General features: G+C 43.7%; 1 protein-coding gene across 2 annotated transcripts; it reads left to right on the top strand.

The window, feature by feature from the left end:
- Positions 1-1,637: 1,637 nt before the first annotated feature.
- Positions 1,638-26,400, top strand: LOC129837798 (acidic amino acid decarboxylase GADL1-like). Of its 2 annotated transcripts, none has more exons than XM_055904241.1 (11): positions 1,638-2,037; positions 6,384-6,568; positions 12,294-12,420; positions 14,448-14,538; positions 14,788-14,897; positions 15,336-15,451; positions 16,574-16,653; positions 19,166-19,220; positions 24,783-24,899; positions 26,016-26,080; positions 26,295-26,400. In XM_055904241.1, the coding sequence occupies exons 1-11, from the start codon at positions 2,007-2,009 to the stop codon at positions 26,383-26,385; spliced, it is 1,068 nt and encodes a 355-aa protein (XP_055760216.1). In that variant the 5' UTR covers positions 1,638-2,006; the 3' UTR covers positions 26,386-26,400. The 2 variants fall into 2 exon arrangements, with proteins under 2 accessions (XP_055760216.1, XP_055760215.1); XM_055904240.1 differs by lacking the exon at positions 1,638-2,037 and adding an exon at positions 2,323-2,400.
- Positions 26,401-27,375: the final 975 nt, after the last annotated feature.

Genomic DNA, 27,375 nt, shown 5'->3' on the forward strand with positions numbered 1-27,375 from the left:
CAGTAGATATCTCAGATAGGGGGGAGTGAGGCCTTGAGAGGGTTTTATAAATAAGCATCAACCAGTGGGTCTTGAGATGGGTATACAGAGATGACCAGTTTACAGAGGAGTATAGAGTGCAGTGATGTGTCCTATAAGGAGCATTGGTGGCAAATCTGATGGCCGAATGGTAAAGAACATCTAACCGCTCGAGAGCACCCTTACCTGTCGATCTATAAATTACGTCTCCGTAATCTAGCATGGGTAGGATGGTCATCTGAATCAGGGTTAGTTTGGCAGCTGGGGTGAAAGAGTAGCGATTTCGATAGAGGAAACCAAGATATAACTTTAGCCTGCAGCTTTGATATGTGCTGAGAGAAGGACAGTGTACCGTCTAGCCAAGTACTTGTTTGAGGTGACTACCTCAAGCTCTAAACCCTCAGAGGTAGTAATCACACCTGTGGGGAAGAGGGGCATTCTTCTTACCAAACCACATGACCTTTGTTTTGGAGGTGTTCAGAACAAGGTTAAGGGTAGAGAAAGCTCATTTAACACAAAATCCCCGGGGAAGGGCCAGCAGAGTATAAGACTGTATCATCGGCATATAAATGGATGAGAGAGCTTCCTACTGCCTGAGCTGTTGTTATTGATGTAAATTGAGATTTATGGTTTAATTGATTGGTCTCAAACAGCTCCGTTCTTCCAGCAATTTCTTTTTTAAATTATGTTTGGAGATAAACCTCTTTTATAGACCATGAATTTCTTTAACATGGTGACGTCGTGCTCCGTGGGCAAGGTGAGGCCATCCTTGTTACTGGCGGGTTGCCAGGGCGTCATGGAAGAACACTGGCTGATTACAGTAAAGAGTCTAGAAGAATCAAGTTGCCCAATTTTCTTTCTCTGACTATTGCCGTAAGTCCACGGTCTCACTGCGTCAGAGCGGTTTGTTTGTGTCGTTTTTAAATGCTACACAATCGCTGCTCAAAATGTTGTCTGGCTAATACTGGGGGCCCTCGAAGAAACACAATGGGCCAGGGTTTTAGAAATGCCAAGGTCGATTTCTGATCCCAGACTTCCCCTGGTTACAATCATCAAGGGAAGCAGCAAGCCATTTTCAATGAGTCTGTAGTACTTTTTATCGGCCACTAGAGGTCCCCCTAGATCTGATTCTTAGCATGTCTAGTACTACTAGTTGCACTTATGAACAGATCTAGTATCAGCTTACTTAGCTAGGGGTTAAATGCCACTGACCTTTATTGAAGTCTACAGATGCGCATTGGGCGTGGCAAATGCGCTCTACAAATTCAATCTAATAATACGTATGATTATTATTATTGCATCATAGCCAACTGTATCCAGTTACGGAAATGTTTTCTTTAAAAAACAAAAAACAGCAAACGGAAATGACTAATGGCAGGCCTACCTACAAAATACGCGATGTTACCTACAAAGTTGATGTCAAACGTCTTACTCATGGAGAAACACAAGCCAGCAACAGATGCCAACACTTTGTTATATGCAAGATGATGAGTCACTTCTCTATAACGTTTATGTCTTTGGGAAAAATACAGAATTCTCAAATTCTATATTGGAAATATTCCATGGGAAATATATTGCCCTAATAAAATAGCATAAATGTTTCAACTCTTCTAAAGTGTAACATATAGGTGTGAATGTCAACAAGAGAGCACGTATCCTCCCTCCCTCAGTCATCAGATCTCTCCACTTGCTCCGCTCTCCATTTCCAAAACGACAGAAACAAACGCTCTGAAGCAGAGAAAGAATATTGGGCAACGTGATTCTTCTAGACTCTTTACTGTAACCAGCCAGTGTTCTTCCATGACGCCCAGGCAACCCGCCAGGAACAAGGATGGCCTAACCTTGCCCACGGGGCGCGACGTCACCATGTTAAAGAAATTCTTGGTCTATAAAGGAGGCATTCTGGTTTATCTCCAAACATAATCCATTTTTTTAAAGCTGGAAGAACGGACCTGTTTGAGACCAATCAATTAAACCATAAATGAACAATGGCGCCGACGAATGAAAGACAAATGAACGGTATGTTGGACTGCTATTTCTCGATTTCCTTCGTTATTACGTGTTTGTTAGGCAAATGCAGGAGCATTTCATGTTATTTGCAAATATATATTGATTATCATTAGCTATATTTTGAATTGAAATGTTTACTGTTCTCTCAAAATAAAACAATTAAATATGTGCACATTTTAGTGCGTTTTGCCTGGAGAATAGAAGTTGTCACAATGCCTTTAGAATGGATGTACGTCAGTGTACTATAATGTCACCCAGCGCCCTCTATCTGGTCGGGTCAGGCGTTACCTGTTCACACGCTGCTCAGCGCACAGTTCTCCGGGAAGATGGGCAGCGGGGAAAGTCGCCCTGTCAAGGTGTCTCTCTGCGGAGGTATTGAATAGAATAGACCTTTGCGTAATAAGTAGATACAATTTACACTTCATTGTTTGAAATGCGTTATTTTCATCAGTAGCCTAACTTGCTATGTTGGAGAAAGAAAGAGCCGGTCTGTCACAGAACGCACAGTGAAGACTGTCTGCCTTTTTTGAGATAGCGTGAACCAACTGTGGGCAGGCGCTGCAAGGTGCGTCAGTAGTGCAGTAGCAGCGGGTTTCATGCATGCATCGTTCCGTTTTGCAGGTTATTGGACAGCGTATGCTAGGCTATAGGCTATAAAGAGTATGAAGTGGATGACAGTTATCCTGTCTGTCATTATTGTCTGTGTGTGGCCTGATTGGCACCGTATTCACCATATAGTGCACTACTTTAGACCAGGGCCATTTGAGTTGCAGCCCCAGTCAGTGATCAGTCAGGAATGAGCGGTGGACATTCTTAGCCAACCTGAGCGGTGGACACCCTTAGCCAACCGGAGACGCCAATAAATAACAGAGAGCTTACAGAATGAGTCACAGCTGAAATAAGGCTTGAGTTACAGGGTGCGTTCTAAATGGCCTCCATATTCCCTACCTAGTATTCTTATGACCAGGGCCCGTGCTCAAAAGTAGTGCACGAGAATAGGATGCCTTTTGGGATACATGTACAGTAGCAGTGTTAAAGCTGTATTAGAGGGCTATCTACAGTGTTACAGCTGTATTAGAGGGCCATCTACAGTGTTACAGCTGTATTAGAGGGCCATCTACAGTGTTACAGCTTTATTAGAGGACCATCTACAGTGTTACAGCTGTATTAGAGGGCCATCTACAGTGTTACAGCTGTATTAGAGGGCCATCTACAGTGTTACAGCTTTATTAGAGGACCATCTACAGTGTTACAGCTGTATTAGAGGACCATCTACAGTGTTACAGCTGTATTAGAGGGCCATCTACAGTGTTACAGCTGTATTAGAGGGCCATCTACAGTGTTACAGCTTTATTAGAGGACCATCTACAGTGTTACAGCTGTATTAGAGGGCCATCTACAGTGTTACAGCTGTATTAGAGGGCCATTTACAGCAGCAGTGTTTCTCTGACCCAGAGACCCCTAGTCAGCTGTATTAGAGTCCCATTTACAGTAGCAGTGTTAAAGCTGTATTAGAGGGCCATTTACAGTAGCAGTGTTTCTCTGACACAGAGACCCCTAGTCAGCTGTATTAGAGGGCCATTTACAGTAGCAGTGTTTCTCTTACCCAGAAACCCCTAGTCAGCTGTATTAGAGGGCCATTTACAGTAGCAGTGTTTCTCTGACACAGAGACCCCTAGTCAGCTGTATTAGAGGGCCATCTACAGTGTTACAGCTGTATTAGAGGGCCATCTACAGTGTTACAGCTGTATTAGAGGGCCATCTACAGTGTTACAGCTGTATTAGAGGGCCATTTACAGTAGCAGTGTTTCTCTGACCCAGAGACCCCTAGTCAGCTGTATTAGAGGGCCATTTACAGTAGCAGTGTTTCTCTTACCCAGAGACCCCTAGTCAGCTGTATTAGAGGGCCATTTACAGTAGCAGTGTTTCTCTGACCCAGAGACCCCTAGTCAGCTGTATTAGAGGGCCATCTACAGTGTTAAAGCTGTATTAGAGGGCCATTTACAGTAGCAGTGTTTCTCTGACCCAGAGACCCCTAGTCAGCTGTATTAGAGGGCCATCTACAGTGTTACAGCTGTATTAGAGGGCCATCTACAGTGTTACAGCTGTATTAGAGGGCCATCTACAGTGTTACAGCTGTATTAGAGGGCCATCTACAGTGTTACAGCTGTATTAGAGGGCCATTTACAGTAGCAGTGTTTCTCTTACCCAGAGACCCCTAGTCAGCTGTATTAGAGGGCCATCTACAGCATTAAAGCTGTATTAGAGGGCCATCTACAGTGTTAAAGCTGTATTAGAGGGCCATTTACAGTAGCAGTGTTTCTCTTACCCAGAGACCCCTAGTCAGCTGTATTAGAGGGCCATCTACAGTGTTACAGCTGTATTAGAGGGCCATCTACAGTGTTACAGCTGTATTAGAGGGCCATCTACAGTGTTACAGCTGCATTAGAGGGCCATCTACAGTGTTACAGCTGTATTAGAGGGCCATCTACAGTGTTACAGCTGCATTAGAGGGCCATCTACAGTGTTACAGCTGTATTAGAGGGCCATTTACAGTAGCAGTGTTTCTCTGACCCAGAGACCCCTAGTCAGACCCCAGCAAGAGAGACCACTAGAGACCCCTAGTAAGACCCCAGCAAGAGAGACCACCAGAGACCCCTAGTAAGACCCCAGCAAGAGAGACCACCAGAGACCCCTAGTAAGACCCCAGCAAGAGAGACCACTAGAGACCCCTAGTAAGACCCCAGCAAGAGAGACCACCAGAGACCCCTAGTAATACCCCAGCAAGAGAGACCACCAGAGACCCCTAGTAAGACCCCAGCAAGAGACCACTAGAGACCCATAGTAAGAGAGACCACCAGAGACCCCTAGTAAGACCCCAGCAAGAGAGACCACTAGAGACCCCTAGAAAGAGAGACCACCAGAGACCCCCAGTAAGACGCCAGCAAGAGAGACCACCAGAGACCCCTAGTAAGACCCCAGCAAGAGAGACCACCAGAGACCACTAGAGACCCCTAGTAAGACCCCAGCAAGAGAGACCACCAGAGACCCCTAGTAAGACCCCAGCAAGAGACCACTAGAGACCTATAGTAAGAGAGACCACCAGAGACCCCTAGTAAGACCCCAGCAAGAGAGACCACTAGAGACCCCTAGAAAGAGAGACCATCAGAGACCCCCAGTAAGACCCCAGCAAGAGAGACCACCAGAGACCCCTAGTAAGACCCCAGCAAGAGAGACCACCAGAACCATGAACTGACCTGTTATCTCCATCTGACCCCCAGAGACCTCTAGTATTGACATTACTGTCTGTTATCTCCTACCCCTAGAGACCTCTAGTATTGACATTACTGTCTGTTATCTCCTACCCCCAGATACCTCCAGTATTGACATTACTGTCTGTTATCTCCTACCCCCAGAGACCTCTAGTATTGACATTACTGTCTGTTATCTCCTACCCCCAGAGACCTCTAGTATTGACATTACTGTCTGTTATCTCCTACCCCCAGATACCTCTAGTATTGACATTACTGTCTGTTATCTCCTACCCCCAGAGACCTCTAGTATTGACATTACTGTCTGTTATCTCCTACCCCCAGATACCTCTAGTATTGACATTAATGTCTGTTATCTCCTACCCCCAGAGACCTCTAGTATTGACATTACTGTCTGTTATCTCCTACCCCAGACCTCTAGTATTGACATTAATGTCTGTTATCTCCTACCCCTAGAGACCTCTAGTATTGACATTACTGTCTGTTATCTCCTACCCCCAGATACCTCTAGTATTGACATTACTGTCTGTTATCTCCTACCCCCAGATACCTCTAGTATTGACATTACTGTCTGTTATCTCCTACCCCCAGATACCTCTAGTATTGACATTACTGTCTGTTATCTCCTACCCCTAGAGACCTCTAGTATTGACATTACTGTCTGTTATCTCCTACCCCCAGATACCTCTAGTATTGACATTACTGTCTGTTATCTCCTACCCCAGACCTCTAGTATTGACATTAATGTCTGTTATCTCCTACCCCTAGAGACCTCTAGTATTGACATTACTGTCTGTTATCTCCTACCCCCAGATACCTCTAGTATTGACATTACTGTCTGTTATCTCCTACCCCCAGATACCTCTAGTATTGACATTACTGTCTGTTATCTCCTACCCCCAGATACCTCTAGTATTGACATTACTGTCTGTTATCTCCTACCCCTAGAGACCTCTAGTATTGACATTACTGTCTGTTATCTCCTACCCCCAGATACCTCTAGTATTGACATTACTGTCTGTTATCTCCTACCCCCAGATACCTCTAGTATTGACATTACTGTCTGTTATCTCCTACCCCCAGATACCTCTAGTAAGGCCTCAGCGAGCCTTGCAGAGCCCAAGGGGAAGCGGCCCCCAGTGCTTGTGGACGGCGTGACTCTGAACGGCCCCACGCTGGACATCCGGGAAGCAGAGAGCTTCCTCAGAGACGCCATGCCCATCATCATGGAGGAGGCCGTCTGGAAGGCTACTGACATCAAGGAGAAGGTAAAACATCTCTTTTCCAATTATTTCTCACACCTTCCAGTCCCAGGATGCATAAAGGAGAATGAGATCTGTTGTGAAGTATACCAGAATGCTGGAGTTTATTTGTCAAACAATAGGAAATGGACCTGTATAAGAATTTATCAGGTAAATGGCTACCTGGACTATTTGCATTAACCCCCCCTCTTTTTCTTTTACATTGCTGCTACTCGCTGTTTATTATCGATGCATAATCACTTTCCCCCTACCTACATGTACATATTACCTTATTTACCTCGACTAACCTGTACCCCCGCACATTGGCTCGGTACCGTACCACCTGTACATAGCCTCGTTATTTTTATTTTATTGTGTTACTTAATTTTTTACTTTTTTTTTTGCTTTAGTTTACTTAGTAAATATTTGTTTTACTCTTATTTATCTTAAAACTGCATTGTTGTTTAAAGGATCGGCCCCTTTTCTTAAATGTACTCCTAAAATGACAAACCCAAATCTAACTGCCTGTAGCTCAGGCCCTGAAGCAAGGATATGCATATTCTTGATACCATTTGAAAGGAAAGACTCTGAAGTTTGTGGAAATGTGAAAGGAATGTAGGAGAAAATAACACATTAGATCTGGTAAAAGATAAAACATGCATTTTTTATCTTATAAATTTTATAAGATCATCTTTGAAATGCAAGAGAAAGGCCATTATCTGACTTAGGACTCTAGGAGCAATTTAGATGTTGGCCACTAGATGGCAGCAGTGTATGTGCAAAGTTTTAGACTGATCCATTGAACCATTGCATTTCTGTTCAAAATGTTGTATCAAGTCTTCCCAAATGTGCCTAATTGGTCAATATATACATTTTCAAGCATAACTGTGCACTTTCCTCAAACAATAGCATGGTATGTTTTCACTGTAATAGCTACTGTAAAATTTGATTTGATTTGATTTGATATACAGTACATGTTCTTTGTGGATGGTGAATAGGCCCAGGTAGTTTGTCTGTCGTCAAGGATAAGGTAAACAAACATCTAGGGGAGGGGACAGTCTGAAATGGCACCATTTTCACCATATAACTTGAAGGGTGTTTCTCAATACGCACACACTACCTCGCTCCCATACTCTCATGCTCTGTGCTCTGAGTGCATTTTCCTGACCACGTTCTCTTGAGTACGTTGTTGTGAGGACGAGAGTGTGGAGAACACATAAAACAATACACTTGAGAAGCACTTCCCCCTTACTGTATTACCTCACGCTGCACCTCCCCATTCACTGACCCTTCCTCCAGACAGGACAATGGCAACAATAGAGACCCAACAAGATATACACAAAGCAAAACGTTTTAGATGTCAAGTCTTTGTGGGTAGCTAGCTAGCTAACAATTCTCTGTGGCTAGCCAGCAGTAGTAGCAAGACAGTTAGCCCAATTGACTTACTATGTTTTATTTATTTATTTATTTAACCTTTATTTAACCAGGTAGGCAAATTGAGAAGACGTTCTCATTTACAATTGCGACCTGGCCAAGATAAAGCAAAGCAGTTCGACACATACAACAACACATAGTTACACATGGAGTAAAAACAAACATATAGTCAATAATACAGTGAAAAAAATAAAAAAATAAGTCTATATACAATGTGAGCAAGTGAGGTGAGATAAGGGAGGTGAAGGCAAACAGATATATGTATAAATAAATAAAAATATAAAAAGGCCATGGAGGCGAAGTGAGTACAACACAGCAAGTAAAATAAAAACAAAAAAAAACACTGGAATGGTTGGTTTGCATTGGAAGAAAGTGCAAAGTAGAGACAGAAATAATGGGGTGCAAAGGAGCAAAATAAATTAATAAATAAATACAGTAGGTAAAGAGGTAGTTGTTTGGGCTAAATTGTAGATGGGTTATGTACAGGTGCAGTAATCTATGAGCTGCTCTGACAGCTGGTGCTTAAAGCTAGTGAGGGAGATAGGTGTTTCCAGTTTCAGAGATTTTTGTAGTTCGTTCCAGTCATTGGCAGCAGAGAACTGGAAGGAGAGGCGTCCAAAGGAAGAATTGGTTTTGGGGGTGACTAGAGAGATATACCTGCTGGAGCGCGTGCTACGGGTAGGTGCTGCTATGGTGACCAGCGAGCTGAGATAAGGGGGGACTTTACCTAGCAGGGTCTTGTAGATGACCTGGAACCAATGGGTTTGGCGACGAGTATGAAGCGAGGGCCAGCCAACGAGAGTGTACAGGTCGCAGTGGTGGGTAGTATATGGGGCTTTGGTGACAAAACGGATGGCACTGTGATAGACTGCATCCAATTTACTGAGTAGGGTTTTGGAGGCTATTTTGTAAATGACATCACCGAAGTCGAGGATTGGTAGGATGGTCAGTTTTACAAGGGTATGTTTGGCAGCATGAGTAAAGGATGCTTTGTTGCGGAATAGGAAGCCAATTCTAGATTTGACTTTGGATTGGAGATGTTTGATGTGGGTCTGGAAGGAGAGTTTACAGTCTAACCAGACACCTAGGTATTTGTAGTTGTCCACATATTCTAAGTCAGAGCCGTCCAAAGTAGTGATGTTGGACAGGCGGGCAGGAGCAGGCAGCGATCGGTTGAAGAGCATGCATTTGGTTTTACTTGTATTTAAGAGCAGTTGGAGGCCACGGAAGGAGAGTTGTATGGCATTGAAGCTCGCCTGGAGGGTTGTTAACACAGTGTCAAAAGAAGGGCCAGAAGTATACAGAATAGTGTCGTCTGCGTAGAGGTGGATCAGAGAATCACCAGCAGCAAGAGCGACATCATTGATGTAAACAGAGAAGAGAGTTGGTCCAAGAATTGAACCCTGTGGCACCCCCATAGAGACTGCCAGAGGCCCGGACAACAGACCCTCCGATTTGACACACTGAACTCTATCAGAGAAGTAGTTGGTGAACCAGGCGAGGCAATCATTAGAGAAACCAAGGCTGTCGAGTCTGCCAATGAGGATGTGGTGATTGACAGAGTCAAAAGCCTTGGCCAGGTCAATGAATACGGCTGCACAGTATTGTTTCCTATCGATGGCGGTTACGATATCGTTTATGACCTTGAGCGTGGCTGAGGTGCACCCATGACCAGCTCTGAAACCAGATTGCATAGCGGAGAAGGTGTGGTGTGATTCGAAATGGTCGGTAATCTGTTTGTTGACTTGGCTTTCGAAGACCTTAGAAAGGCAGGGTAGGATAGATATAGGTCTGTAGCAGTTAGGGTCAAGGGTGTCCCCCCCTTTGAAGAGGGGGATAACCGCAGCTGCTTTCCAATCTTTGGGGATCTCAGACGACACGAAAGAGAGGTTGAAGAGGCTAGTAATAGGGGTGGCAACAATTTCAGCAGATAGTTTTAGAAAGAAAGGGTCCAGATTATCTAGCCCGGCTGATTTGTAAGGGTCCAGATTTTGCAGCTCATTAAGAACATCAGCTGACTGTATTTGGGAGAAAGAGAAATGGGGAAGGCTTGGGCGAGTAGCAGAGGGGAGGGCAGTGCTGTTGTCCCGGGTAGGGGTAGCCAGGTGGAAAGCATGGCCAGCCGTAGAAAAATGCTTATTGAAATTCTCAATTATAGTGGATTTGTCGGTGGTGACAGTGTTTCCTATCTTCAGGGCGGTTGGAAGCTGGGAGGAGGTGTTCTTATTCTCCATGGACTTTACGGTGTCCCAGAACTTTTTTGAATTTGTGTTGCAGGAAGCAAATTTCTGCTTGAAAAAGCTAGCCTTGGCTGTTCTAACTGCCTGTGTATATTGGTTTCTGGCTTCCCTGAAAAGTTGCATATCACGGGGGCTGTTCGATGCTAATGCAGAACGCCATAGGATGTTTTTCTGTTGGTTAAGGGCAGTCAGGTCAGGAGAGAACCAAGGGCTATATCTGTTCCTGGTTCTAAATTTCTTGAATGGGGCATGCTTATTCAAGATGGTCAGGAAGGCATTTTAAAAAAATGACCAGGCATCCTCTACTGACGGGATGAGATCAATATCCTTCCAGGATACCCCGGCCAGGTCAATTAGGAAGGCCTGCTCGCTGAAGTGTTTCAGGGAGCGTTTGACAGTGATGAGTGGAGGTCGTTTGACCGCTGACCCATTACGGATGCAGGCAATGAGGCAGTGATCGCTGAGATCTTGGTTAAAAACAGCAGAGGTGTATTTGGAGGGCAAGTTTGTTAGGATGATATCTATGAGGGTACCCGTGTTTACGGAATTGGGGTGGTACCTGGTAGGTTCATTGATAATTTGTGTGAGATTGAGGGCATCAAGCTTAGATTGTAGGGTGGCTGGGGTGTTGAGCATGTTCAAATTTAGGTCGCCTAGCAGCACGAGCTCTGAAGATAGATGGGGGGCAATCAGTTCACATATAGTGTCCAGAGCACAGCTGGGGGCAGAGGGTGGTCTATAGCAGGCGGCAACGGTGAGAGACTTGTTTTTAGAGAGGTGGATTTTTAAAAGTAGAAGTTCAAATTGTTTGGGAACAGACCTGGATAGTATAACAGAACTCTGCAGGCAGTCTTTGCAGTAGATTGCAACACCGCCCCCTTTGGCCGTTCTATCTTGTCTGAAAATGTTGTAATTGGGGATAAAAATGTCTGAATTTTTGGTGGTCTTTCTAAGCCAGGATTCAGACACGGCTAAAACATCCGGGTTGGTAGAGTGTGCTAAAGCAGTGAACAAAACAAACTTAGGGAGGAGGCTCCTAATGTTAACATGCATGAAGCCAAGGCTATTACGGTTACAGAAGTCATCAAAAGAGAGCGCCTGGGGAATAGGAGTGGAGCCAGGTACTGCAGGGCCTGGATTCACCTCTACATCACCAGAGGAGCAGAGGAGAAGTAGGATAATGGTACGGCTAAAAGCTATGAGAATTGGTCGCCTAGAGCTACCAGAGCAGAGAGTAAAAGGAAGTTTCTGGGGGCGATAAAATAGTTTAAAGGAATAATGTACAGACAAAGGTATGGTAGGATGTGAATACAGTGGAGGTAAACCTAGGTATTGAGTGATGATGAGAGAGATCTTGTCTCTAGAAACATCATTGAAACCAGGTGATGTCATCGCATATGTGGGTGGTGGAACTGCAGGGTTGGATATGGTATAGAGAGCAGGGCTAGAATCTCTACAGTGAAATAAGCCAATAAACACTAACCAGAACAGCAATGGACAAGGCATATTTACATTAAAGAGAGGCAAGCTTAATCGAGTGATCAGTAAGGGTCCAGTGAGTAGAGGTTGTGCTTGCGATCTACACAATCTACAGTGGGTATTGTAGGCAGGTAAATGTTTTTTTTAAATTATACAGCATGTATTTATTAACGTATCAAGATCAAATATTGTAGTCAGGCAACATATGAGATGTGAATAGGTAACATTTAATTCCGAAGTCGGAGTGTATTTTCTCTGGCTTCAGCTCAGTTAACGTCCGCCATTGATTTCAAGAAATGTTGCATGATTTTTAACACGGTTGCATCACATTTCTGTGCGTACTTTCCGTTGCAGTTTGCATCGATGTATGCTTCAGAATATGTACAAAAGGAGTATGCATTCGAGAAGTGCCCTCCGTGCTCCGGTTTTGCAAACTTTGATTTGCACTCATACTCCCACCCTCCCGTGCTCTAATTTGCGTGCTCGGAGCACGGTAGTATGCATCCCACCCTCCCGTGCTCTAATTTGCGTGCTCGGAGCACGGTAGTATGCATTTTGAGACACACCCAAAGTCTATTTCCTTCTCTCTCATGTAACAGGTGTGCGAGTGGCGCTCTCCAGAGCAGCTGAAGGACCTATTAGACCTAGAGCTGAGGGAAGGAGGCGAGACACATCCCCAGATACTGCAGCGCTGTCGGGACGCCATCCGATACAGTGTCAAGACCGGTAAGGACCGGTAATCACACCCTGATTTAAAATCTAACCCCCAGACCTCAGCCAAACCCTGACCCAAACCCCCCCATCCAAACCCTGACCCAAACGAAAGAGTCTCTCTTTCGCCATACGATACAGTGTCAAGACTGGTAGGAAACAGCTCAATCCTAATCCCCATGCAGCCAATCCCTAACCTCGAAAACCCCCAGCCAATCCCTAACCTTGAAAACCCCCAGCCAATCCCTAACCTTGAAAACCCCCAGCCAATCCCTAACCTTGAAAACCCCCAGCCAATCCCTAACCTTGAAAACCCCCAGCCAATCCCTAACCTTGAAAACCCCCAGCCAATCCCTAACCTTGAAAACCACCAGCCAATCCCTAACCTTGAAAACCCCCAGCCAATCCCTAACCTTGAAAACCCCCAGCCAATCCCTAACCTTGAAAACCCCCAGCCAATCCCTAACCTTGAAAACCCCCAGCCAATCCCTAACCTTGAAAACCCCCAGCCAATCCCTAACCTAGAAAACCCCCAGCCAATCCCTAACCTTGAAAACCCCCAGCCAATCCCTAACCTTGAAAACCCCTAACCAATCCCTAACCTTGAAAACCCCCAGCCAAACTCCACATTTAAAACCCTTGTCAACCAGGTCTGTTAACCAACTAACCTTCAAATTCTCCAGCCCAGACTCCCTCTAACCCCCCAGTCAGCTATGTTACATCATTAACTAGCTAGACCCTAGTTAGCCACCCTCACTGCACTCACGCTAGCTACTGGATAATACAGGCTATAGCGATAGTAGCTTCCACCCTTCCACCCAGCGCTATCCTATCCAACCCAGGCTGTTAATCTTCAACATAGCGACAGTAGCCCATCCTTAATAACCCTCCCAGCCCCTTAACCCTCCCGGCCCCTTAACCCTCCCGGCCTCTTAACACCAGAGGCCTCCCGCCACCCGGGAGGGGTGGCGCAGTGGTCTAGGGCACTGTATCGCAATGCTAGCTGCGCCACCAGAGTCTCTGGGTTCGCGCCCAGGCTCTGTCGCAGCCGGCCGCAACTGGGAGGTCTGTGGGGCGACGCACAATTAGGCATAGCGTCGTCCGGGTTAGGGAGGGTTTGGCCGGTAGGGATATCCTTGTCTCAGTATGTAAAATGTAATATGTAATATGTAAAATGTAAAAATGTAATAAAATGTATGCACTCTACTGTAAGTCGCTCTGGATAAGAGCGTCTGCTAAATGACTAAAATGTAAAAAATGTTAACACTCCCGGCCCCTTAACCCTCCAGGCCCCTTAACCCTCCCGGCCCCTTAACACTCCCGGCCCCTTAACCCTCCCGGCCCCTGACATCTGAGCTCCCTTGACCCCCACCTAGCCTGGTCCAGCCAGACCCCAAAACACGATATGATGTACTTAATATAGAAACATTGACACAGGAAACAGGGCAAGATGGCACACTCCTCGTCTCACGTATCAATGTATGTGTCAGGAATAGACTGAGAAATGGTCCTTCGTGCCAGTGGATGCAGCATAGTGCAAGTTAAGCATCTCTGTTTCCAGATGCGACCGATAGGAGTTTGAATCGCAGGTTCTGCCGTGAATCCACAAGACTTTGCTAGCCTTGTCGAGCTAAAGCTTTTACAGATGTAAGATCTTCATTTGATCACTCTTTTGTTGAAAGAGAATATTCCTCCTTCCTGAATCTTCACGATTGACATAAATTCAGTGAAAAACCCCACACTAACACACGGTTATATTAACAGTATTCCACTTGTCTTGAAGCTAATAGCCTAAACACCAATGAAATACTGTTGCTACAGGCATATTTTGCTGCGACAATACTGGTCAAATTAAGATCTGACAACTGTAGGTTCTGATTAGGGTTGCAAAATTACGGTAACTTTCCCAGCTTTTCCAGAAATCCTGGTTGGAGTAATCTGGATTTTCTTGCTTATTCTCTCCTGATCCCGGGAATCTTCCGACCAGGATTTCTGTAAACTTAGTTGTGATTGAATTAAACGTTGTGTGTCTGTGTGTACAGGACATCCTCTGTTCTTCAACCAGCTCTATGCAGGCATGGACCCTTATTCACTAGTGGGCCGATTCATCACAGAAGCTATCAACCCCAGTCTGTGAGTATTACGTCATACCATCTCATTTGATCCGAGTGTCTGTCAACATGTACTCATACTCACTGTTTAATTAACCGTGCCTGACAAGGGATGTGGGATTTTAGGATTACTGCAATTATATCAATGACAACTATTTCTGCTATTCATTTCAGAAGTGTCTGTAGCTCGTTCTTGATGATTGATTGGATAGTATGTGGCTCAGGTGAGAGCAGGTGAGTCATTGACAGGACATGTTGTTTGTCTTGGCAGGTACACATATGAGGTTGCTCCAGTGTTCCTGCTGACAGAGGAGGCGGTTCTGAAGAAGATGATAGAGATCATTGGATGGCAGGAAGGAGGGGACGGCATCTTCAGCCCAGGTGTGGAAACCACACAGACTGACATCTTCTTCTCCTTCTTCTTCTTCTACTTCATCATCTTCTTCATCTTCTTCTTCATCTTCTTCATCTTCTTCTTCATCATCTTCATCTTCTCCCCTTCTTCTTCTTCATCTTCTTCTTCATCTTCTTCTTCATCGTATTCTTCATCATCTTCTTCTTCATCATCTTCTTCTTCTCTCCTTCTTCTTCATCATCTTCATCTTCTTCTCCTTCTTCTTCATCTTCTTCTTCATCTTCTTCTTCATGTTCTTCTTCATGTTCTTCTTCATCGTATTCTTCATCTTCTTCATATTCTTCTCCTTCCTCTTCATCATCTTCTTCTTCTTCAACTTCTTCTTAATTTTCTTCTTCATCATCTTCTTCTTCTTCATCTTCTTCTTCTTCCTGTGATTGAGAGATTGTCTCTGTGTTCTCCAGGTGGCTCTGTGTCCAACATGTATGCTGTGAACGTGGCCAGGTACCACCACTGTCCTGACGTGAAGGTGCTGGGCCTGTCTGCCTTGCCTAGACTGGTCATGTTTACATCACAGGAGGTAAACACACACACACACACACACGCACGCACGCACGCACGCACGCACGCACGCACGCACGCACACACACACACACACACACACACACACACACACACACACACACACACACACACACAAAGGTCAGGCCAACACCTGTTATTGTTTTAACAGCACACACACACACACACACACACACACACACACACACACACACACACACACACACACACACACACACACACACACACACACACACACATACATAGCAACACGGCGAGGACCAGCCCTATGCTCCGGGTAACAGTTTGATAATGTCAGGGGTTTTGAGTGTACACGGTGTGGACCAGCCCTATGCTCCGGGTAACAGTTCGATCATGTCAGGGGTTTTGAGTGTACACTGTGTGGACCAGCCCTATGCTCCGGGTAACAGTTTGATAATGTCAGGGGTTTTGAGTGTACACGGTGAGGACCAGCCCTATGTTCCGGGTAACAGTTCGATAATGTCAGGGGTTTTGAGTGTACACGGTGTGGACCAGCCCTATGCTCCGGGTAAGAAGAGTCAATAAGCCTACTTAATACCGCTGTCAAATGATTCCAATCAGCAGCACTGCCCAGTCCCAGGCTGGTCCGTATCAGGGAGTTGCTCAGTTCTTTATGATAACCTATCACAACAAGCACACAACTATCAGGGAGTTTCTCAGTTCCAGCTGTTGCTCTGAAAGACATTGACTAAATGATTTTATAATCCCTGTGTGTGGGTGTAGTACTATTTACACCATACGTATTACAATCCCTGTCTGTATAGCACCTTATTGTGGATCCTGTCTAGACTGGTCATTAATATAGCACCTTATTGTGGATCCTGTCTAGACTGGTCATTAATTTAGCATCTTATTGTGGATCCTGTCTAGACTGGTCATTAATATAGCACCTTATTGTGGATCCTGTCTAGACTGGTCATTAATATAGCACCTTATTGTGGATCCTGTCTACACTGGTCATTAATATAACACCTTATTGTGAATCCTGTCCAGACTGGTCATTAATATAGCACCTTATTGTGGATCCTGTCCAGACTATTCATTTTGTTGATTAACCAGTTCTCCCTCAGTGACACGTTTCTCTCATTGTTCTTTTCAGTGTCATTACTCTGTTGCCAAAGCAGCAGCTTTCCTGGGAATTGGCACCAACAATGTTTATGTGATCCCGTCAGATAAGAGGTATGCTGGTTACTGCTGGTTACTGCTAGTTACTGCTACAGTTACACGGTTTACTGCTGGTTACTGCTGGTTACTGCTGGTTACCGCTGGTTACTGCTGGTTACTGCTGGTTACTGCTGGTTACTGCTGGTTACTGCTACAGGTACACGGTTACTGCTGGTTACTGCTACAGTTACACTGGTTACTGCTGGTTACTGCTACAGTTACACTGGTTACTGCTGGTTACTGCTGGTTACTGCTACAGTTACACTGGTTACTGCTGGTTACTGCTGTTTACTGCTACAGTTACACTGGTTACTGCTGGTTACTGCTACAGTTACACAGTTACTGCTGGTTACTGCTACAGTTACACAGTTACGTTGGTTACTGCTACAGTTACTGCTAGTTACTGCTAGTTACTGCTGGTTACTGCTGGTTACTGCTACAATTACACGGCTAATGCTGGTTACTGCTACAATTACACAGTTACTGCTGGTTACTGCTACAATTACACGGTTACTGCTAGTTACTGCTACAGTTACACGGTTACTGCTGGTTACTGCTGGTTACTGCTACAGTTACACTGGTTACTGCTACAGTTACACTGGTTACTGCTACAGTTACTGCTGGTTACTGGTACAGTTACTGCTGGTTACTACTACAGTTACTGCTAGTTACTGCTGGTTACTGCTGGTTACTGCTACAATTACACGGTTAATGCTGGTTACTGCTACAATTACACGGTTACTGCTAGTTACTGCTGGTTACTGCTACAGTTACTGCTGGTTACTACTACAGTTACTGCTGGTTACTGCTACAGTTACTGCTGGTTACTACTACAGTTACTGCTGGTTACTGCTACAGTTACTGCTACAGTTACTGCTACAGTTACTGCTGGTTACTACTACAGTTACTGCTGGTTACTGCTACAGTTACTGCTACAGTTACTGCTACAGTTACTGCTACAGTTACTGCTGGTTACTGCTACAGTTACTGCTGGTTACTGCTACAGTTACTGCTACAGTTACTGCTACAGTTACACGGTTACTGCTGGTTCCTGCTACAGTTACTGCTAGTTACTGCTGGTTACTGCTGGTTCCTGCTACAGTTACTGCTGGTTACTACTACAGTTACTGCTGGTTACTACTACAGTTACACAGTTACTGCTGGTTACTGCTACAGTTACACTGGTTACTGCTACAGTTACACTGGTTACTGCTAGTTACTGCTGCTTACTGCTAGTTACTGCTACAGTTACACGGTTACTGCTGGTTACTGCTAGTTACTGCTACAGTTACACGGTTACTGCTGGTTACAGCTGCTTACTGCTGGTCACTGCTACAGTTACACTGGTTACTGCTAGTTACTGCTGGTCACTGCTACAGTTACACTGGTTACTGCTAGTTACTGCTAGTTACTGCTACAGTTACACGGTTACTGCTGGTTACTGCTGGTTACTGCTACAGTTACACTGGTTACTGCTACAGTTACACTGGTTACTGCTAGTTACTGCTGGTTACTGCTAGTTACTGCTACAGTTACACGGTTACTGCTGGTTACTGCTAGTTACTGCTACAGTTACACGGTTACTGCTGGTTACAGCTGCTTACTGCTGGTCACTGCTACAGTTACACTGGTTACTGCTAGTTACTGCTGGTCACTGCTACAGTTACACTGGTTACTGCTACAGTTACACTGGTTACTGCTGGTTACTGCTACAGTTACACGGTTACTGCTGGTTACTGCTAGTTACTGCTACAGTTACACTGGTTACTGCTAGTTACTGCTAGTTACTGCTACAGTTACACTGGTTACTGCTAGTTACTGCTAGTTACTGCTACAGTTACTGCTAGTTACTGCTACAGTTACTGCTAGTTACTGCTACAGTTACACTGGTTACTGCTAGTTACTGCTAGTTACTGCTACAGTTACACTGGTTACTGCTAGTTACTGCTAGTTACTGCTACAGTTACTGCTAGTTACTGCTACAGTTACACTGGTTACTGCTAGTTACTGCTAGTTACTGCTACAGTTACTGCTAGTTACTGCTACAGTTACACGGTTACTGCTGGTTACTGCTGGTTACTGCTACAGTTACACTGGTTACTGCTAGTTACTGCTAGTTACTGCTACAGTTACACTGGTTACTGCTAGTTACTGCTAGTTACTGCTACAGTTACTGCTAGTTACTGCTACAGTTACACGGTTACTGCTGGTTCCTGCTACAGTTACACAGTTACTGCTGGTTACTGCTAGTTACTGCTAGTTACTGCTACAGTTACTGCTAGTTACTGCTACAGTTACATGGTTACTGCTGGTTCCTGCTACAGTTACCGCTAGTTACTGCTGGTTACTGCTGGTTACTACTACAGTTACTGCTAGTTACTGCTAGTTACTGCTACAGTTCCACGGTTACTTACACTGTCCACACCACACGCTTCTGTTGTCACTGTCCACAATGACTGACCTGCGTCACTATGACACCTTTTTACTAATCCTTGTTAATCTTTCTTTCTGTGTCTTTGTTTCTCAGAGGGAAGATGATTCCAGCAGAGTTTGAGAAGCAAGTACAGAGAGCCAAAGATGAGGTGAGAAGGAGAACTAGGAATGGAGTCAGCAAGGTTGTTTGGTGTCAGATAGGTTATGTAACACATTCGGGAACTGGGAACTGCTGTTGATTATACCCATGGTGATGGTTAGGGAACTGCTGTTGATTATACCCATGGTGAAGGTTAGGGAACTGCTGTTGATTATACCCATGGTGAAGGTTAGAGAACTGCTGTTGATTATACCCATGGTGAAGGTTAGAGAACTGCTGTTGATTATACCCATGGTGAAGGTTAGGGAACTGCTGTTGATTATACCCATGGTGAAGGTTAGGGAACTGCTGTTGATTATACCAATGGTGAGGGTTAGGGAACTACTGTTGATTATACCCATGGTGAAGATTTGGGAACTGCTGTTGATTATACCCATGGTGAAGGTTAGAGAACTGCTGTTGATTATACCCATGGTGAAGGTTAGGGAACTGCTGTTGATTATACCCATGGTGAAGGTTAGAGAACTGCTGTTGATTATACCCATGGTGAAGGTTAGGGAACTGCTGTTGATTATACCCATGGTGATGGTGCTGTTGATTATACCCATGGTGAAGGTTAGGGAACTGCTGTTGATTATACCCATGGTGAAGGTTAGAGAACTGCTGTTGATTATACCCATGGTGAAGGTTAGTGTTGTCCTCTGATGGTTATTAATGACCAGGGTGATGGAGTAACAGTATATTGTTGTCCTCTGATGGTGTATAGTATTAGTAACCAGGGTGATGGAGTAACAGTATATTGTTGTCCTCTGATGGTGTATAGTATTAATGATCAGTATGATGGAGTAACAGTATATTGTTGTCCTCTGATGGTTATTAATGACCAGGATGATGGAGTAACAGTATATTGTTGTCCTCTGATGGTGTATAGTATTAATGACCAGGATGATGGAGTAACAGTATATTGTTGTCCTCTGATGGTGTATAGTATTAGTAACCAGGGTGATGGAGTAACATTATATTGTTGTCCTCTGATGGTTATTAATGACCAGGGTGATGGAGTAACAGTATATTGTTGTCCTCTGATGGTGTATAGTATTAGTAACTAGGGTGATGGAGTAACAGTATATTGTTGTCCTCTGATGGTGTATAGTATTAATGACCAGGATGATGGAGTAACAGTATATTGTTGTCCTCTGATGGTGTATAGTATTAGTAACCAGGGTGATGGAGTAACAGTATATTGTTGTCCTCTGATGGTGTATAGTATTAGTAACCAGGGTGATGGAGTAACAGTATATTGTTGTCCTCTGATGGTGTATAGTATTAATGACCAGGGTGATGGAGTAACAGTATATTGTTGTCCTCTGATGGTGTATAGTATTAGTAACCAGGATGATGGAGTAACAGTATATTGTTGTCCTCTGATGGTGTATAGTATTAGTAACCAGGGTGATGGAGTAACAGTATATTGTTGTCCTCTGATGGTTATTAATGACCAGGGTGATGGAGTAACAGTATATTGTTGTCCTCTGATGGTGTATAGTATTAATGACCAGGATGATGGAGTAACAGTATATTGTTGTCCTCTGATGGTGTATAGTATTAATGACCAGGGTGATGGAGTAACAGTATATTGTTGTCCTCTGATGGTGTATAGTATTAGTAACCAGGGTGATGGAGTAACAGTATATTGTTGTCCTCTGATGGTGTATAGTATTAATGACCAGGGTGATGGAGTAACAGTATATTGTTGTCCTCTGATGGTTATTAATGACCAGGGTGATGGAGTAACAGTATATTGTTGTCCTCTGATGGTGTATAGTATTAATGACCAGGATGATGGAGTAACAGTATATTGTTGTCCTCTGATGGTGTATAGTATTAATGACCAGGGTGATGGAGTAACAGTATATTGTTGTCCTCTGATGGTTATTAATGACCAGGGTGATGGAGTAACAGTATATTGTTGTCCTCTGATGGTGTATAGTATTAATGACCAGGATGATGGAGTAACAGTATATTGTTGTCCTCTGATGGTTATTAATGACCAGGATGATGGAGTAACAGTATATTGTTGTCCTCTGATGGTGTACAGTATTAATGACCAGGGTGATGGAGTAACAGTATATTGTTGTCCTCTGATGGTGTATAGTATTAGTAACCAGGGTGATGGAGTAACAGTATATTGTTGTCCTCTGATGGTGTATAGTATTAATGACCAGGGTGATGGAGTAACAGTATATTGTTGTCCTCTGATGGTTATTAATGACCAGGATGATGGAGTAACAGTATAGTGTTGTCCTCTGATAGTTATTAATGACCAGGATGATGGAGTAACAGTATATTGTTGTCCTCTGATGGTGTATAGTATTAGTAACCAGGGTGATGGAGTAACAGTATATTGTTGTCCTCTGATGGTTATTAATGACCAGGGTGATGGAGTAACAGTATATTGTTGTCCTCTGATGGTGTATAGTATTAATTCCCAGGGTGATGGAGTAACAGTATATTGTTGTCCTCTGATGGTGTATAGTATTAATGACCAGGGTGATGGAGTAACAGTATATTGTTGTCCTCTGATGGTTATTAATGACCAGTATGATGGAGTAACAGTATATTGTTGTCCTCTGATGGTGTATAGTATTAATGACCAGGGTGATGGAGTAACAGTATATTGTTGTCCTCTGATGGTGTATAGTATTAATGACCAGGGTGATGGAGTAATAGTATATTGTTGTCCTCTGATGGTGTATAGTATTAATGACCAGGGTGATGGAGTAACAGTATATTGTTGTCCTCTGATGGTGTATAGTATTAGTAACCAGGGTGATGGAGTAACAGTATATTGTTGTCCTCTGATGGTGTATAGTATTAATGATCAGTATGATGGAGTAACAGTATATTGTTGTCCTCTGATGGTTATTAATGACCAGGATGATGGAGTAACAGTATATTGTTGTCCTCTGATGGTGTATAGTATTAGTAACCAGGGTGATGGAGCAACAGTATATTGTTGTCCTCTGATGGTGTATAGTATTAATGATCAGTATGATGGAGTAACAGTATATTGTTGTCCTCTGATGGTTATTAATGACCAGGATGATGGAGTAACAGTATATTGTTGTCCTCTGATGGTGTATAGTATTAGTAACCAGGATGATGGAGTAACAGTATATTGTTGTCCTCTGATGGTGTATAGTATTAGTAACCAGGATGATGGAGTAACAGTATAGTGTTGTCCTCTGATGGTGTATAGTATTAGTAACCAGGGTGATGGAGTAACAGTATATTGTTGTCCTCTGATGGTTATTAATTCCCAGGGTGATGGAGTAACAGTATATTGTTGTCCTCTGATGGTGTATAGTATTAATGACCAGGGTGATGGAGTTACATTATATTGTTGTCCTCTGATGGTGTATAGTATTAATGACCAGGGTGATGGAGTAACAGTATATTGTTGTCCTCTGATGGTGTATAGTATTAATGACCATGCTGATGGAGTAACAGTATATTGTTGTCCTCTGATGGTGTATAGTATTAGTAACCAGGGTGATGGAGTAACAGTATATTGTTGTCCTCTGATGGTGTATAGTATTAGTAACCAGGGTGATGGAGTAACAGTATATTGTTGTCCTCTGATGGTGTATAGTATTAGTAACCAGGGTGATGGAGTAACAGTATATTGTTGTCCTCTGATGGTGTATAGTATTAGTAACCAGGGTGATGGAGTAACAGTATATTGTTGTCCTCTGATGGTGTATAGTATTAATGACCAGGATGATGGAGTAACAGTATATTGTTGTCCTCTGATGGTGTATAGTATTAGTAACCAGGGTGATGGAGTAACAGTATATTGTTGTCCTCTGATGGTGTATAGTATTAATGATCAGTATGATGGAGTAACAGTATATTGTTGTCCTCTGATGGTTATTAATGACCAGGATGATGGAGTAACAGTATATTGTCCTCTGATGGTGTATAGTATTAGTAACCAGGGTGATGGAGCAACAGTATATTGTTGTCCTCTGATGGTGTATAGTATTAATGATCAGTATGATGGAGTAACAGTATATTGTTGTCCTCTGATGGTTATTAATGACCAGGATGATGGAGTAACAGTATATTGTTGTCCTCTGATGGTGTATAGTATTAGTAACCAGGATGATGGAGTAACAGTATATTGTTGTCCTCTGATGGTGTATAGTATTAGTAACCAGGATGATGGAGTAACAGTATAGTGTTGTCCTCTGATGGTGTATAGTATTAGTAACCAGGGTGATGGAGTAACAGTATATTGTTGTCCTCTGATGGTGTATAGTATTAATGACCAGGGTGATGGAGTTACATTATATTGTTGTCCTCTGATGGTGTATAGTATTAATGACCAGGGTGATGGAGTAACAGTATATTGTTGTCCTCTGATGGTTATTAATTCCCAGGGTGATGGAGTAACAGTATATTGTTGTCCTCTGATGGTGTATAGTATTAATGACCAGGGTGATGGAGTTACATTATATTGTTGTCCTCTGATGGTGTATAGTATTAATGACCAGGGTGATGGAGTAACAGTATATTGTTGTCCTCTGATGGTGTATAGTATTAATGACCATGCTGATGGAGTAACAGTATATTGTTGTCCTCTGATGGTGTATAGTATTAGTAACCATGCTGATGGAGTAACAGTATATTGTTGTCCTCTGATGGTGTATAGTATTAGTAACCAGGGTGATGGAGTAACAGTATATTGTTGTCCTCTGATGGTGTATAGTATTAGTAACCAGGGTGATGGAGTAACAGTATATTGTTGTCCTCTGATGGTGTATAGTATTAGTAACCAGGGTGATGGAGTAACAGTATATTGTTGTCCTCTGATGGTGTATAGTATTAATGACCAGGATGATGGAGTAACAGTATATTGTTGTCCTCTGATGGTTATTAATGACCAGGGTGATGGAGTAACAGTATATTGTTGTCCTCTGATGGTGTATAGTATTAGTAACCAGGGTGATGGAGTAACAGTATATTGTTGTCCTCTGATGGTGTATAGTATTAATGACCAGGGTGATGGAGTTACATTATATTGTTGTCCTCTGATGGTTATTAATGACCAGGATGATGGAGTAACAGTATATTGTTGTCCTCTGATGGTGTATAGTATTAATGACCAGGGTGATGGAGTAACAGTATATTGTTGTCCTCTGATGGTGTATAGTATTAATGACCAGGGTGATGGAGTAACAGTATATTGTTGTCCTCTGATGGTGTATAGTATTAATGACCAGGGTGATGGAGTAACAGTATATTGTTGTCCTCTGATGGTGTATAGTATTAATGACCAGGGTGATGGAGTAACAGTATATTGTTGTCCTCTGATGGTGTATAGTATTAATGACCAGGGTGATGGAGTAACAGTATATTGTTGTCCTCTGATGGTGTATAGTATTAATGACCAGGGTGATGGAGTAACAATCCCACTGGGCACAGATGTCAATTCACCGTCTGTTCCACGTTGGTTTAATGTAATGTCATTGCGATGACGTGGGACACCATGTTGATTCAACCAGTGTGTGCCCAGGTGGGATTATATTGTTGTTGTTGTTGTTGACAGGGAGCTTTGCCCTTCATGGTGAACGCCACAGCAGGGACCACCGTACTAGGGGCCTTCGACCCGCTGGAGGAGATAGCTGACATCTGTGAACGACACAATCTATGGATGCATGTAGATGTAAGTGGATCTTCATTAAAGATCGTTCTTTCATTCATTTATCGATCTATCGATCCATCGATCCGTTTGTGCATTGTTCAGTCGTTTGTTTGTTCCTTTAATCATTCACTCAATCACCCTCTTCTCTGTCTGTTCTCTATCTGTTCTCTGTCTCTTCTCTGTCTGTTCTCTGTCTCTTCTCTGTCTGTTCTCTGTCTGTTCTCTGTCTCTTCTCTGTCTGTTCTGTCTCTTCTCTGTCTGTTCTCTGTCTGTTCTCTGTCTGTTCTCTGTCTGTTCTCTGTCCTCTGTCTCTCTTCTCTATCTGTTCTCTGTCTGTTCTCTATCTGTTCTCTGTCTGTTCTCTGTCCTCTGTCTCTCTTCTCTATCTGTTCTCTGTCTGTTCTCTGTCTGTTCTCTGTCTGTTCTCTGTCCTCTGTCTCTCTTCTCTATCTGTTCTCTGTCTGTTCTCTATCTGTTCTCTGTCTGTTCTCTGTCCTCTGTCTCTCTTCTCTATCTGTTCTCTGTCTGTTCTCTGTCTGTTCTCTGTCTCTTCTCTGTCTCTTCTGTGTCTCTTCTCTGTCTGTTCTGTCTCTTCTCTGTCTCTTCTCTGTCTGTTCTCTGTCTGTTCTCTGTCTGTTCTCTGTCTCTTCTCTGTCTCTTCTCTGTCTCTTCTCTGTCTGTTCTCTGTCTCTTCTCTGTCTCTTCTCTGTCTCTTCTCTGTCTCTTCTCTGTCTGTTCTCTGTCTGTTCTCTGTCTGTTCTCTGTCTCTTCTCTGTCTCTTCTCTGTCTCTTCTCTGTCTGTTCTCTGTCTGTTCTCTGTCTCTTCTCTGTCTCTTCTCTGTCTCTTCTCTGTCTCTTCTCTGTCTGTTCTCTGTCTGTTCTCTGTCTGTTCTCTGTCTCTTCTCTGTCTCTTCTGTGTCTCTTCTCTGTCTGTTCTGTCTCTTCTCTGTCTCTTCTCTGTCTGTTCTCTGTCTGTTCTCTGTCTCTTCTCTGTCTCTTCTCTGTCTCTTCTCTGTCTGTTCTCTGTCTCTTCTCTGTCTCTTCTCTGTCTCTTCTCTGTCTCTTCTCTGTCTCTTCTCTGTCTCTTCTCTGTATGTTCTCTGTCTGTTCTCTGTCTCTTCTCTGTCCGTCCTGTAGGCATGTTGGGGAGGAGGAGCCCTGGTGTCTAAGAAACACAGATACCTGCTACAGGGCATTCACAGGTAAGACAACAGGTATATCTGGAGGTGGAACAACAGGTATATCTGGAGGTGGCAGTAAGACAACAGGTATATCTGGAGGTGGCAGTAAGACAACAGGTATATCTGGAGGTGGAACAACAGGTATATCTGGAGGTGGCAGTAAGACAACAGGGATGAACTGTTCATAATGACACATAGGTTTAAAATCCTTTCTGTTGCTTTGTTTCCCTCTTAGAGCCAACTCAGTAGCATGGAATCCTCACAAGATGCTGATGGCTGGTCTACAGTGCTGTGCATTCATGGTTCGGGACAAAACGGTACGCTAAACACGGCCTCCTCTTCCTCATCATCTTCCTCTTCCCCCCTTCTTCCTTATCTTCCTCTTCCCCCCTTCTTCCTCACCTTCATCATCTTCATCATCCTCTTCCTCAAATCAAATCAGTCTATTGGTCACTTACACATGGTTAGCAGGTGTTGTTGGGAGTGTAGCGAAATCTCGTTCTCATTGTTTCTCCTCCTCCTCATTATCTTCCTCCTCCTCTTCATTCTCTTCCTCCACATCTTCCTCCTCTTCCTCCACATCCTCCTCATCTTCCTCCTCTTCCTCCATTTCCTCCTGTTCCTCATTATCTTCATTCTCCTCATCCTCCTCCTCTTCATTCTCTTCCTCCTCTTCCTCCATTTCCTCCTCCTCTTCCTCATTCTATTCCCCATTCTCTTCCTCCTCTTCCTCCTCCTTTGACGTAGATAGTTTGTGTGTATGTATGTGGTATTGATATGGAAGCTACGTTCTCCTCCTCCTCCTCCTCTTCCTCCTCCTCCTCCTAGATAGTGTGTGTATGTATGTGGTATTGATATGGAAGCTACGTTCTCCTCCTCCTCCTCCTCTTCCTCCTCCTCCTCCTAGATAGTGTGTGTATGTATGTGGTATTGATATGGAAGCTACTACGTTCTCCTCCTCCTAGATAGTGTGTGTATGTATGTGGTATTGATATGGAAGCTACTACGTTCTCCTCCTCCTCCTCCTCTTCCTCCTCCTCCTCCTAGATAGTGTGTGTGTGTGTATTGGTATTGATATGGAAGCTACGTTCTCCTCCTCCTAGATAGTGTGTGTGTATGTATTGGTATTGATATGGAAGCTACGTTCTCCTCCTCCTCCTCCTCCTCCTCCTCCTAGATAGTGTGTGTGTATGTATTGGTATTGATATGGAAGCTACGTTCTCCTCCTCCTCCTCCTCCTCCTCCTCCTCCTAGATAGTGTGTGTGTATGTATTGGTATTGATATGGAAGCTACGTTCTCCTCCTCCTCCTCCTCC

This window comes from Salvelinus fontinalis, chromosome 38 (genome assembly GCF_029448725.1).
Source record: "Salvelinus fontinalis isolate EN_2023a chromosome 38, ASM2944872v1, whole genome shotgun sequence".
NCBI classification, from domain to species: Eukaryota; Metazoa; Chordata; class Actinopteri; order Salmoniformes; family Salmonidae; genus Salvelinus; species Salvelinus fontinalis.

Bases quoted from the DNA above. Each gene is read 5' to 3' on its own strand.
- LOC129837798 (XM_055904240.1), top strand. From the start codon at position 2,355: ATGGGCAGCGGGGAAAGTCGCCCTGTCAAGGTGTCTCTCTGCGGAG. The intron at 16,654-19,165 runs GTATGCTGGTTA...TTTGTTTCTCAG, and splicing joins GTGATCCCGTCAGATAAGAG to AGGGAAGATGATTCCAGCAG. The intron at 19,221-24,782 runs GTGAGAAGGAGA...TGTTGTTGACAG, and splicing joins TACAGAGAGCCAAAGATGAG to GGAGCTTTGCCCTTCATGGT.